At 42.3% G+C, this 14,716-nt stretch overlaps 1 protein-coding gene across 2 annotated transcripts in view; it reads right to left on the reverse strand.

Annotated features, from left to right (window-relative positions):
* The window catches only part of LOC120300349 (cytochrome P450 2K1-like), a 57,110-nt gene that overhangs the window by 11,313 nt on the left and 31,081 nt on the right, over nt 1-14,716 (reverse strand). For both annotated transcript variants that reach the window (XM_039326224.1, XM_039326223.1), the window contains exon 7: nt 2,711-2,895. In XM_039326224.1, the coding sequence (XP_039182158.1) occupies nt 2,711-2,895 (185 nt within the window). The remainder of the gene's footprint in view (nt 1-2,710; nt 2,896-14,716) is intronic.

Below are 14,716 nucleotides of genomic sequence, written 5' to 3' on the forward strand. Positions count from 1 at the left end.
TGGCACTAGTCTAGACCACAGGGCTGGGCGAGGGCTGTGGCTCTTCTTTCTTTCTCTCATAGTTTCTCTTATCATTTTTTGTCTCTCCAATTCTCATGTTCTCCTATATTTCTTGTCCTTAGACTTATTTTGCAATCTTGAAACATAAATGGTCTTTTCCTGCAGGTTTTTCTCCACCTGGGTTAAATCATAGTTTCATCCATTGTTAAATTTCATCTTTAAGCCTCTTTCCTCTGGTTCATGCTCAGTTATCTGCTTTACTTGATCACTCTCTTTTGTTGTTTTCTGAAAGTTTGTTTGCTGTGAAGTTAAATTCAGGATATGTTCATTTAAATTTTCGAAATTATTTTTGATTTTCTCGTGATTTGAAATCATTGTGATTTGTATTAGTTGTAACATAATATACATTTCCCCCTGGAAAGTATTTGTCTTTTCTTGATATGTTTTTTCTGCAGATCTCTGATGTTCCATGATAGCCAAAAATCAAAGTTTTCCTTTCTCTGCAAACAGCTTTAAAGTCACAGCTCAATAAGTATTTATAATCCAAGAAGATCATTTTTTTAGTTTTATAATTCTCGCTTTATAGATAGCCCAAAATGTTTTCTTTTCTTTATTATGACTGTTCTTTGTTTAGTTAAAGTGTTGAAGGTCACAATAATAAGTTATCTTTTCTTAGACTTGCCAATCCCTGTGTTTAGTTCAGCCATATATATTTTCATCCATCACTAGATATCAGCACCAGTTTATTTTTCAATTTTCAAAACAGGCAATTTCCTTTTATTTTCATTAATAATCTTTTGCCAGGAAAATCTTAACTATTTCCACCAATTTCACACTTATCCAAATTTAAGTCTTATTTTTATTTCATTTCAATATGTTTCATTCCCCCATATAAATTTAATTTGCCACTTCCATTTATGGGAGGGTGGAGCAAAAATCCCCCTCCTCTCAATTTTGGAGGATTTTTGTTTTCTTGGGGTGTTTTTTTCCAGGAGATCAATCAGGTAGAAGAGAAAGAATCAACATTCTTACCCAGTTCCTCCTGACTCTGGAGTGACGCTATCCTTTCTTCTGTTGGTTTCTGGAGGACTTTTCCTGACCGACTGGATAAACTGCCATGTCTCCATAGTCTGCTGGCATTCCTTCCTTCTTTGCCACCTCTTTGGGGTGACTTTTGGCCCATTTAGGGTCCCCAAACAGAGAAGAATCGGCGTAGGGAACCCATGATCCCTTGGCTACTTGTGGTACTGCGTAAAACCAGAAGCCTGCATGGCAGCTACTCTATCTGGGTTCCTGGACCTTACTGTGGTGGAATTCTCAAGATTTTTAATTCTGGGGGGCTTCTACCTGCCATCCCTGGGGATGGGGTTGGAGGTAGCCTGGGATTTTATTGAAACCATGACTTCTGTGGGACCACGTTATCCAGGGCCCAACAATCCCATGACCTCCCTCAGGAGCTGAATGGGGAGCAATGAGTTAAAACTGAACTCTGGCAAGACTGAATGGCTCTGGGTGTGGGGTTTTTTGGTCCATGGAAAATTTCCATCTTTGGTCTTAGATGGGGTGGCACTGCCACAAACAGACCCAGTGTGTAATCTGGGGCTTTTTCTTAAGTCATCCTACTCAAAGATGACTTAGCTTATGCCCCTTCCTGGACCAACAATCCCTAAGTCATCTTTGGTCACTCGTGCCCTAGGGGGCATAAGCTAAGTCATTATGGTCACTCATGCCCTAGTCACCTCCCGTCTTGACTATTGCAATGTGCTCTATATGGACCTATCCTTGAAGCTCCAGTTAATCCAAAATGCAGTGGGCCACATAGTTTTATGCAGACCTCAATGTGCACATGTGTCACCTCTGCTGCAGGAGCTGCATTGGTTGCAATTTGCTTGGGACCAGGTTATCTGAGGGAGTATCTCTTGCTGGTTACATCCTTCCAACCTACTAGAGTGGGGAGGCAAGGAATATTGTGGGTCCCATCTCTTAAGGAGGTACACTGGCAGGACCCAGAAAAAGGGTCTTCTCTGTGGTGGCTCCCTCTCTCTGGAACCCCTCCAGAAATTATACTGGCCCCCAATCTAAAACTATTCTGAAGGGCCTGAAGATGTAGTTAAGCCACTGGGCCTGGGCAACCCAGAGTGTGAGGGAGCCCATCAAATGGCTTATTTAATTGTGTGTTTTTTGCTGGGGTGGGTTGGTGGCATCATTGTTTTTTTAAAAATTTAATTTAATTTTTATTTTTTCTCTATTATATTTCTATTGGTTGTAAGCTGCCTAAAGTCACCATGAGCAAGTAGATAGCTATATACATTTTTTTAAAATAAAAAATAAGAATAAAAAATAACCTGTATTTTACTATATTGAAACATTTTACCTTAAAATTGTAGAATCAAAATGCAAGGCTCAAAACCAATAATCAACGCTTATGCAATAAGGTAAGAGAGAGAGAGAAATAAAAGAATAAAACAAAGGAGAAAAGCATCTCTCATAAATCAAGAGGTGGGGCAGTTTGGGAATGCCAGATGCCAAAGAAAAACATCTCCCATAGACAATTAGAGAGGCATCTATGGAAATTGTTCTAATACAATAGCAGTCTGTGGCCTTATACCTTAATTTAGCCAATTCCATTCGTTTAAGGACTGTTTTTTTCCCACCACACTGTACATGAAAGCCTAGATCTTACATAATGCATTAATTTTAGACTGATCACCTTGGGGATGAAAAAGCCTTTGAAAGTTACATCCATGGTGGTTGCATGTGGCAAATTGCTTGGAACAATATCACCAAACCTTTGAATTTCATGAATCACAGCATTAGTGTAAGGCATTTGGGCTTGGTGGTCTGTCCTTGGCTGGGCATCACCAATCTCTTTTGCAATTTCTTTTTGGACCTTTCCTGGGAAAACAAAAATGATATTATCTAACAAGATGATTCCTTTTTTGAATTTTGCTTCAAATGGGAGATAATGCATAAATTCTATATTTTAAGTGATAGAGTACTCATTAACTGAGATTCTTGGATCAAGGCCCTTCAGAGAGTCATTCATACATTATTTACTTTACAGATAGAGTACTGTAATCTGTAGGCCACTAAAAAGATGATAGATTATGGATTATAGAAAGTGATTTACATGCCTCATTTTACCCATGTGAGCCTAGTCATTGGACTAGTTGCTTCTGAGTGCAATTCAACTGCTGGTGTGATTAGGCAAGAGGGCACACTTTGGGTCCACCAATTAAAGGCATCTAGTGGCACTATGGGAAGCGTGCCTTCTTGGAACTGATGCCTGCCCTCTGGAAAGGTATCACCCGGAGATCCAAATCGCTGGCACTCTGATGACGTCCAAAAAACCTAGACTTTGTGATAGGTTAAGGTTGGAGCCTAGTTAGATAGGTTTTGGATTTTCTAGGTCCTCAGGCCATTTGAGAATCTTTTTTTTTTCTTTTTGTCCTGTTCTTTTTAAACTGTAAACAACCTAGAACAACCAGGAGTCATGTGGTCTCCAAATTGCTCAATAAAATCAAAAATAAAAATAAATCTTTGGAGAATTGGTGCTAAAACATAAAGGAACTTTGTCACATATTACAGGAACAAAGCAAATTCATACAGGAGGAAACGCCACAAATATACAGAGAACAAATTCATATATGACAGAACTATAATAAGGATACAGAAAATATCATTAGTGGTAATTTTAAAAGTGTTATCTTTTGTGGAGTTCATAATTTGCTTGCGTAGATTCAGAAATATTTCATCTCCCCTATTAGAAGATAAGGTCATGAAGCCAAATAAGTTTGTGCTGCATATCTCAGGATATTAATCTGTTCTCTCCTGTGTGATCACTTTTTCCTCTTCTTTCTCCTTCTTTTAAGAATATTTCCATTCAGAGAAGAGATGAACTAATGAGTGACTCTCAGTTTACCCTTTCAGCTCAGAGAAAGAATGAAATTTAAATTGAAGCTCATGGAGAGGCATCAAAGTCTAATCACAACTGAAATGCAATATTCTTAATAGAAAGTCACTTCACTTGCCTCATACTAGGGTGTGAAGGGCAAATTTTCCCTGATTTTATTTCTTATTAATTTGCTAATATAAAAGGAAAAATAAGGGAAAATATATATACATATTTAAAATACATTATGCTAGAGTGAAGATTAAAATGAAAACATGATTATATTTAAAAGTGCAAAACAAATAAAAATGGAAACAAAACTGTTGTGTCCTGAGCCTGCAAAGGCAGGCTCGGGACGTTGCAATGGTCCCGGGCAGTTGCAAGCTGCCTGGGACCAGACTGGCTGGCGCCGGCTTTGCGCGCATGCGCAAGGAGCAGAGCGCGCTAAATGTTGCCATTTGGTCCAGGGAAGAGTTCTTAAGAGAAGCAGAGAGGCCTGCATGCCTCAGAGCTAAAACGGAGCTGAAGAAACAACAATAAAGGCTTCTTAACACTACGAGATGCTCTGTGATTTATTACCATTAAGCTGAGAACTCAACAACTGGAGACGAGGATGGGATGCCTTACAATCAATTAAAAGAATTGTAAGCTTACCCAGGAGTCCAGAGAACAGCTAGGAAGATGGCGTTAAATTCAGCACCTGCCTGCCAATACAGCATTGTTGGAGGTAAGCTGGCTGATCGACCCTTTCCTTACAAAAGAGAAAATGGCAAAGATAGGAAGGCTCTCTGAATTTGATGTCATGCACCCAGAAAGATGGGAGTCTTATGTGGCCAGAGTAAAAAACTACTTGAAAGTAAACCAAGTAAGAAAAGATGGCTTAAAGGCTGCTACTTTGCTCTGTGTTTGTGGTCAAGATGCATTTGAAATTGCTGAAAATTTAGCAGCCCCTGCGCCTCTTGAATCTGTTACCTACACAGATTTAAAAAAATTACTAAAAGAACATTTTCAGCCCAAGTTGTCTGTTATTGCATGGAGACGTACTTTTGAACAGAGGGATCAATCGGCTGGTGAATCAGCTAAAGACTACATTGCAGCTTTGAGAAGAGCAGCTAAGCCTTGTGAGTTTAAAGACTTAGAAGAAAGGCTGAGAGACAGATTTGTATGTGGGCTTAGAAACAGAGACTTGCAGCAGAGACTTTTTGCAAAGGAAGACAGATCGTTCCAAGATGCCTTGAGAGAGGTTACTGCAGAAGAGGCAGAAGGTGGGGCAATCAAGAATATGAGGCCTATCAGAAGTACTCCAGAAGCTGTTTCTGTGCACCATGAGGGAGTCCAGGAGAGCTCGGAAGAGGATCCTGAAGACGAGGTGAATCATCTCTACCCAGCCAAAGAAAGGAAGCAGAAGGAAGGCAAAGAAAAGTCTTCAGCTGTACCCAAGTGCTTCGGGTGTGGAGGTCGCCACAAGAGGACCGACTGCAGGTTTCGTTCTGCAATCTGTAGAGCATGTGGGAAGCAAGGCCACATAGCAGCTGTGTGTCTGGGCTGTCAGAAGGTACAACCCCGAGAAGAATTGTGCCTGAAAGGTACCAGGGTCCCCAGCCAAAACAGGGTGGGTTTCTGTGCTTCACGAAGAAGCATTTATAGGACAGGCACACACAAGCCACTCAAAAAGAAACTGTCACTTAAAGTGAAGTTGCAAGGAGTTCCATTGGTCATGGAAGTAGACACTAGGTCTGCACTTTCAATTATTTCCATTCACACATTCAGAAAGATTTGCTCTAGCAGTGGGTTCCAGGCCAAGCTTAGGCCATCCAATATAGTTCTAACAGACTTTCAAAACTCCAAAGTGTGTGTTAAGGGGGAGGCTACCCTTAACGTACAATATAAGGATTTTGAAGGTCCATTAGATGTATTGATAGTTGGGGGTGAGCGCACGAGTCTCATAGGACTCGATTGGTTTGAGGCCTTGGGAATACAAGTTACAGGGCTCAATAGCTTGCAAACAGTAGGTCTACAAGAAGTCTGCAAAGAATTTGCAGATGTCTTCAGCCTAAAGCTGGGTACATACAAAGGGCCCCCAGTTTCCTTAAAATTGGACCCTACTGTCACTCCTATCAGAGTAAAGGCAAGGAGAGTACCTTTTGCTTTAAAAGGAAAAATTGATGCTTAATTGGACAAATTGATTCAGCAAGGAGTCTTAGAACCTGTTGACTCCAGTCCTTGGGAAACTCCCATAGTCACACCTCTTAAGGCTAATGGGGACATTCACATCTGTGCAGATTACAAATGCACTCTAAACAAGGCATTGCAACAACATTCCTATCCTGTACCTGTAGTCAGCCATATTCTGGCTTCCCTTAAGGGGGGGCATGTTTTTGCAAAGCTAGATTTAGCACAGGCTTATCAACAGTTATCTGTTGATGAAGCTGCTGCTGTAGCACAAACTATTGTAACACACAGGGGGGCATTCAAAGTTAAAAGACTACAATTTGGAGTAAATGTGGCTCCTGGAATTTTCCAAAGCGTAATGGAAAATACCTTGAGGGGTATACCAGGGATTTGCCCCTATTTTGATGATGTCTTAATTGCTGGAGATTCCACTCAAAATTTAGCCAAGAGATTGAGGGGTGTCCTGCTGCGGTTCCGGAAAACAGGCCTCAAGCTTAAAAAAGACAAATATAAAATTGGGGTGCCTTCTACAGATTTTCTGGGATTCAAAATTGATGCCAATGGGATTCATCCTGCTGAGTCCAAATTAAAAGCTATCATGCAAGCTCCTAGGCCTAAGTCCAAAGCTGAACTACAAGCTTTTCTGGGTCTCTTGAATTTCTATAATTCATTCATTCCTAACAAGGCTAATGTAGCTGAACCACTTCATAGGCTTCTGGACAAACAGGCAGTGTGGCAGTGGTCACAAGCACATGAAGCAAGCTTCAATGAGGTTAAGGCCTTACTCACATCTAATAATGTGCTTGCACATTTTAATGAAACTCTCCCTGTGTGCATCGCTTGTGATGCCTCCCCTTATGGGGTGGAGCAGTACTTAGCCACCTTAGACCTGGTGGAACTCAGGTTCCTGTTGCGTATTACTCCAGAACCTTGTCTTCTGCTGAGCAAAACTACGCCCAGATAGACAGGGAGGCCTTAGCTATTGTTGCTGGAATTAAAAAAATCCATGATTTTTTATATGGCAGACATTTCACGGTCTACACTGACCATAAGCCTTTGTTGGGGTTGTTTACTACATACAAACAAACCCCCCATATCATCTCTTCCAGGATGCTGAGATAGTCAATCTTTCTGTCAGCCTATGATTTTTCTTTAGTTCACAAACCTGGCAAAGAAATGGGCCATGCTGATGGCCTCAGTAGATTATCCTTACAAGTAGTGGAGGCTGATCCTGTCCCTGCATCAATATCCTTTCCATTCAGGCGCTGCCTGAGTCACCTTTAAATGCCAGGGATGTGGCTGCTGAATCAGCCACAGATCTCACACTCTCTCGTGTCTTATCCTGGGTTATGTCTGGATGGCCAGAAAGTTGTCCAGGTACTGAGTTTCAGAGTTTCTGGCTTAAGAAACATGAGTTATCCATTTTTCAGGGTTGCCTGTTGTGGGGCAGCAGAGTTGTCATTCCTACCTCAATGAGGTTTAGAGTCTTAGGTTCCCTTCACGAGGGTCATCCTGGCATTGTAAGAATGAAGCCGCTTGCGCGCAGCCATTTGTGGTGGCCTGGGTTACACAAGGAAATTGAGGCTAAGGTGCACGCTTGCCACCTTTGTCAGCGCTCACGCCCAGAAATGCCCCAGGCTCCTGTGCATAGAGGAGGAAACACAGTCACCTTGGTCTAGGGTGCACATCAATTACGCTGGGTCCTTTCAGGGTCAATTCTTCTTGGTCCTGGTTGATAGCTATTCAAAATGGCTTGAGGTTGTACCTGTCTCTTCAACCACTGCTGCCAAGACCATTCAAGTACTGAGGAGGATTTTTGCTACACATGGGCTTCCGGATGTGTTGGTGTCTGACAATGGCCCTCAATTCACTTCTTCCGAATTCCAAGCTTTCTTACAGGCCAACATGATTCGTCATGCCACCTCTGCACCTTTCCACCGTTCCACCAACGGTATGGCTGAACGGATGGTCCGCATCACCAAGGATGCTTTAAACAAACTGACCTATGGGGACTGGCACCACAGGTTGGCAGACTTTCTTCTTGCGTACCGCACCATACCTTCAACTTCTACTGGGAAAAGCCCAGCTGAACTTCGCTGGGGGTGCAAACTGATTACTAAACTTGACTGGTTGCACCCGGACAGACTGCCTCCTAAGGTTACACAACCCAGGGCACCAAGGCAATTGAAAGTGGGTGCCCCTGTATGGACCCGTAACTATGGGCCAGGTCACTTGTGGGTTCCTGCTGTAGTATGCAAGGTTACAGGTCCTTTGTCGTACGAGGTCTCATTGAATGACGGTCGTGTCCTTCGGCGGCATATTGACCAGCTGCGTACAAGACTGGAGTTACCCTCAGAATCTCCTGGGCCTTTTCCAGGGGGGGAGGGGGACCTCAATGGGCAAAGGGATGGGTTTTGGCAGCAGCCGGGCCCCAACAGAGAGGCCACAGAAGGCCTACTCCAAGATTCCATGAGTGTTCCAAATAGGAATCCATGGGAACTAGGAAGCACACAGGCACCAGTGCCTACTCCAGCCAGGGAGTCACCCAGGGGGCATACTCATCATTCACCCATACCATTCAGCACTCCAGTCAGGGAGAATAACCGGGAGCATCCTAATAACTCAAACATTGCAAGAGAGCTGGCACACAACCAGTTTAATTGGCCCAGTACTGCTACTATTTCCAGAAGGAGGTATTCACACAGGGCGGTAGCCGGAGAGGCACATCCCAATTCTGACACCTCCGGCACAGATGGAGGGGGCAACTGAGTTTTGGGGAAATACTGAAACCCCAGACAGTCCCGTTACGGGACTGGGGAGCGAAGGAATGCAGCCCCCTGATAGGTCCAGTGTGGGCCTGGGAGGCACTACAGAGTTGTCTAACAGTGGCAGTTTTATAGAGGGGCCAGAGAGCCTGCAACTAGGTAGGTCAACCAGGTTATTGGGAGAACAAAGTCCTGATCTGACGAGCCCGGTGGGCAAGCAAGCAGACCAGGCAATGGGGCACAGTCCATGGGGACCACCAGGATCTGATAGAGGGGGCAAATCCATGTCATCCTCTAGGCAAAATGGAATTGGGGATCCTCAGGGTCTAAGGAGGTCATAGAGAGTCAAGAGATCTCCTAAGTACCTTGAGGACTTTGTAACTCTGCTGGCAAAGCAGAAACAGTGAGAAGGTATCTGCTGTTGGGAGCAATGGAAATAATGGGCATTGGGTATTAATGCCCAGAACAATAGCCCAGTACCATTGGAGCATGGGTTGGCACACCATGCTCGTGTTGAGGTTGCGTGTAACTATTCATATAGTTTATTAGTCTTAGCCGGGGGGGAAGGGGTGTTGTGTCCTGAGCCTGCAAAGGCAGGCTCAGGACGTTGCAACGGTCCCGGGCAGTTGCAAGCTGCCCAGGACCAGACTGGCTGGCGCCGGCTTCGCACACATGCGTGAGGAGCGGAGCATGCCAAATGTTGCCATTTGGTCCGGGGAAGAGTTCTTAAGAGAGGCAGAGAGGCCTGCATGCCTCAGAGCTGAAACGGAGCTGAAGAAACAACAACAAAGGCTTCTTAACACTTAGAGATGCTCTGTGATTTATTGCCATTAAGCTGAGGACTCAACAAAAACATATAAGAAACTTTCTAATAATCCCTGTGTAGCTTTAAATGGTTTGAGTTTATTAAAATTCAATTTCATTTGAAAAACAACAAATTCAATGTTGTCCATTTGAAAAACAACTTAATTCTTGGTTCATCTCTTTCCTTTCACTCAAGTAACATTTCAGATGCCAACAATTCTTTTTCAGTTATTTTTTATAGATTTATTGCAAGCCCATGAAATGAAAGTGCTTTCCCGTGACGTAGCTGAAGAATAGACCCGGGGGAAATATTTTCCTCTCCCTGGGTCCAATTTTCGCCTGCTGGTGGGTCCATTTAAACTGAAAGCTGCCCGGAGAGGTGGCCACCAAGGGGTGAAGTTTTGGGGACCATGGGTCAGCGATAGCCGGCTCACTGGAGCCAAAGGAGCCCTCGGAATCAGCAGAAAGGCAGACTACATTTATGCGGTCCGCCATTGCCATTACTTCATCAGAAATGAAGAAGAAGCTTAGACTGACAGCAAACAGCTGAGCTGGGTGAGAATACTTTTCCTTTCTCACTGGAAGTGGATTCCTGTTTGGCAAATAGCAACTTTACAACCTGAGAGCATGCCTTTTACTTTTAGGGAGGAGTGGAATTTCCTGATCTTTTACTTTTACTTTCACCATTTTCCCCTCCTCTAAATGCGTTAGGAATGGATACTTACTGCCACCTTGTGGTTAAATTGAGAACTATTTCACTTTCCCTTGACTGAAGCTTTTTCAGATTAGAATTTTGGCTGCATGCCCAGACAATGTTTATTTGAAAGTCCTTGAAAACTTGCCGGAGAAAAGACTTTCTTTTGGTTTACGTGCCTTTATAAGATAGACTATATTTACAAACAAATAGTATTTGGAGCCATCTGCCTCCCTGGATTATAAATATTCTGTCTTTTGGAACTATAACAAGCTGCCCTAGAAGAATTGAAAATTAAGAAACTTCCCAGAACAGATCTTGGTGGATTATAATTTTGATATTTTTGCTTTTTCCTTTTTCTTCTTTTTTCTTTTTTCCTGGGTATTTTGGAAGCATTTTTGCTCTCTTTTTTCCCCTCCTTTTTTCCTTGTTGCTATTTTTATTTTTCCTTTCTTTACTATTACTTTTTAAACTACTTCTGTGGATTTCCCCTCCTAATTAATAGGAGCCTATGAGATTATAAAAGCTGGCCTTTTGGCTATCTGGTGGATTACAATTCAAGAAGTAAAGACAAAGATGAGCGCTTCAAATCTATCTAAACTTGGGACAAAAGGATCTTCTGCTCCTGCCTCGACTTCTGCAAGTCCAGTATATCAGAAATCAATTGTGACAATGCTGTAGCAGGAAAAGATGGGTGTTCACCAAAAAGAAACTCAAGCAATTTTGCAAGCAATTGCAGCCCGAATGACAACTTCAACGAAAAATCATGAAGACTTGAAAAATGATCTTGACAAAATGAACCAAAAAATTACTAATATAGATTCCCAAATTGAAAAGTTTAACCAGATGATTACAGACAATCAGCAAAAAATTAAAAAAGTGGAGGATACATCAGTTGAAGTTGACCAGAAATTAGAAGCTTTAAAAGATGAAAATGAAAAATTGGCCCAAATAAATGGAGAATTGGAAGATTCGTTGGTGGTCATAGAAATGGAACGGACCTCATATTTTTTAAGATTCCAAAATATAATAGAAGACAAGGAAGAGTATCTCTTGGATTTGATAACGGAGTTACTGGCAGATGTTCTAGTGATGGGGAAGACCCAAATGGAAGAAGAATTAGATCAGATCTATAGAGTCAACTCAAACTATGCTAGAAGAAATAAAGTACCCAGGGAAGTCCATGTTAGATTTCTTAAAAGATCCATAAGAGATGAGATTTTGAGAAAAGTAAGAGATTAACTGCTAAGATATAAAGGAAAAGAAATAGTAGTTCTCAAACAAATTCCTAGAAGGACAAGAGAGGCCCAAAGAGACTATCAGTTTCTAACCAGGAAATTGGCTGAAAAAGGAGTGAATTTTAGATGGTTGATTCCAGAAGGGATCTTAATCTACTGGGACATGAAAAGATACAGACTGGACACACTATTTAAAGCAATGGATTTTTTTGACAACCACAGAGCTTTCCTGGAAAAAGGTGATCCTGAACCCAAGAAGCAAGAAGAAACGGTAGTTGAAGGAGCCGCTAAACAAACAGAGGAGGAAGAAGTCAAAAATACATACCCAGAAGAAGGAGCAAGACCGAGAGACCAGAGACAGATAAGATCGACTAGAAGACTGAGATCTAGATATAATTGAAAGAGGTGGAGGAGATTGGAATTTTATCAATAAATACAAATGGACTAAACTCTCCCTTAAAAAGGAGAATTTTTTTGTTGTTGTTGTTAATTGCGAAGTTGTGTCCGACCCATCGCGACCCCATGGACAACGTTCCTCCAGGTCTTCCTGTCCTCTACCGTCTTCTGGAGTCCATTTAAATTCACACCTACTGCTTCAGTGACTCCATCCAGCCATCTCATTCTCTGTCGTCCCCTTCTTCTATTGCCCTCAATCTTTCCCAGCATTAGGCTCTTCTCCAGTGAATCCTTCCTTCTCATTAGGTGGCCAAAGTACTTGAGTTTCAACTTCAGGATCTGGCCTTCTAAAGAGCAGTTGATCTCTTCTAGGACTGACCGGTTTGAACGCCTTGCAGTCCAAGGGACTCGCAGGAGTCTTCTCCAGCACCATAGTTCAAAGGCCTCAATTCTTTTGCACTCAGCCTTTCTTATGGTCCAACTTTCACAGCCATACATTGCAACTGGGAAAACCATGGCCTGGACTATATGCACTTTTGTTGGCAGGGTGATGTCTCTGCTTTTTAGAATGCTGTCTAGATTTGCCATAGCTTTCCTCCCCAGGAGCAAGCGTCTTTTAATTTCTTGGCTGCAGTCCCCATCTGAGGTGATCTTTGAGCCCAGAAAAATAAAATCTGTCACTACCTCCATTTCTTCCCCATCTATTTGCCAGGAATTGAGAGGGCCGGATGCCATGATTTTGGTTTTCTTAATGTTGAGTTTCAAGCCAACTTTTGCACTCTCCTTCTTCACCCGCATCAAGAGGCTCTTTAGTTCCTCTTCACTTTCTGCCATTAGAGTGGTATCATCTGCATATCTTAGGTTGTTGATATTTCTCCCGGCAATCTTAATTCCAACTTTTGTTTCATCTAGCCCTGCCTTTCTCATGATGTGCTCTGCATATAAGTTAAATAGGCAGGGTGACAGTATACAGCCTTGCCGGACTCCTTTTCCAATTTTGAACCAATCAGTGGTTCCGTGTCCAGTTCTCACTGTTGCTTCTTGACCCGCATATAGGTTTCTCAAGAGACAAATGAGATGGTCTGGTACTCCCATCTCTTTAAGAATTTGCCACAATTTGTTGTGATCCACACAATCAAAGGCTTTTGCATAGTCAATGAAGCAGAAGTAGATGTTTTTCTGGAACTCCCTAGCTTTTCCATGATCCAGCGTATGTTGGCAATTTGATCTCTAGTTCCTCTGCCTCTTCGAAATCCTGCCTGTACTTCTGGTAGTTCTCGATCCACATACTGCTGGAGTCTAGCTTGTAGGATTTTAAGTATAACCTTACTAGCATGTGAAATGAGTGCAATGGTGTGATAGTTTGAACATTCTTTGGCATTGCCTTTCTTTGGAATTGGAATGTAAACTGACCTTTTCCAATCCTGTGGCCACTGTTGAGTTTTCCAAATTTGCTGGCAAATTGAGTGTAGCACTTTTACTGCATCGTCTTTTAAGATTTTGAATAGCTCAGCTGGAATACTGTCACCTCCACTAGCTTTGTTGTTGCTCAGATTTTCTAAGGCCCATTTCACTTCACATTCTAGGATGTCTGGTTCGAGGTCAATGACCATCTCATTGTGGTTATCTGGGATGTTAAGCTCATTCTTGTATAGTTCTTCTGTGTAGTTTTGCCATCTCTTCTTAATCTCTTCTGCCTCTGTTAGGTCTCTGCCATTTTGGTCCTTTATCATGCCCATCTTTGCATGAAACGTTCCCTTCATATCTCCAATTTTCTTGAAGAGATCTCTGGTCCTCCCTATTCTGTTGTTTTCTTCTATTTCTTTGCACTGTTCATTTAAGAAGGCATTCTTATCTCTTCTAGCTACTCTCTGGAATTCTGCATTCAATTGGGTGTATCTTTCTCTTTCTCCTTTGCCTTTCGCTTCCCTTCTTTCCTCAGCTATTTGCAAAGCTTCCTCAGACAGCCATTTTGCTTTCTTGCATTTCTTTTTCTTTGGGATGGTTTTAGTTGCTACCTCTTGTACAATGTTGCGAACTTCCATCCATAGTTCTTCAGGCACTCTGTCTATCAGATCTAATTCCTTAAATCTATTTGTCACCTCTACTGTATATTCATCAGGAATATGATTTAGTTCATACCTGAGTGGCCTAGTGCTTTTCCCTACTTTGTTCAATTTAAGCCTAAATTTTGCAACGAGAAGCTCATGATCTGAGCCACAGTCAGCTCCTGGTCTTGTTTTTACTGACTGTATAGAGCTTCTCCATCTTTGGCTGCAGAGCACATAGTCAATCTGATTTCTATGTTGACCGTCTGGTGATGTCCATGTGTAGAGCCGTCTCTTGGGTTGTTGGAAAAGAGTGTTTGTTATGACCATCGTATTCTCTTGACAAAATTCTATTAGCCTGTGCCCTGCTTCATTTTGTACTCCAAGGCCAAACTTGCCTGTTATTCCGGTTATCTTTTGGCTTCCTACCTTAGCATTCCAATCCCCCATGATGATAAGGACATCATTTTTTGGTGTTAATTCTATAAGGTGCTGTAGGGCTTCATAGAACCGGTCAATTTCATCCTCTTCAGCACCAGTGGTTGGGGCATAGATTTGGACTACTGTGATATTGAATGGTTTGCCTTGGATTCGAATTGAGATCATTCTGTCATTTTGAGGATTGTATCCCAGTATTGCTTTTCCTATTCTTTTATTGACTATGAAGGCTACTCCATTTCTTCTGAGGGATTCTTGCCCACAGTAGT

This window comes from Crotalus tigris, unplaced genomic scaffold, assembly GCF_016545835.1.
Source record: "Crotalus tigris isolate CLP2741 ecotype Arizona unplaced genomic scaffold, ASM1654583v1 scf7180000024340.7048381, whole genome shotgun sequence".
Classification (NCBI taxonomy): domain Eukaryota; kingdom Metazoa; phylum Chordata; class Lepidosauria; order Squamata; family Viperidae; genus Crotalus; species Crotalus tigris.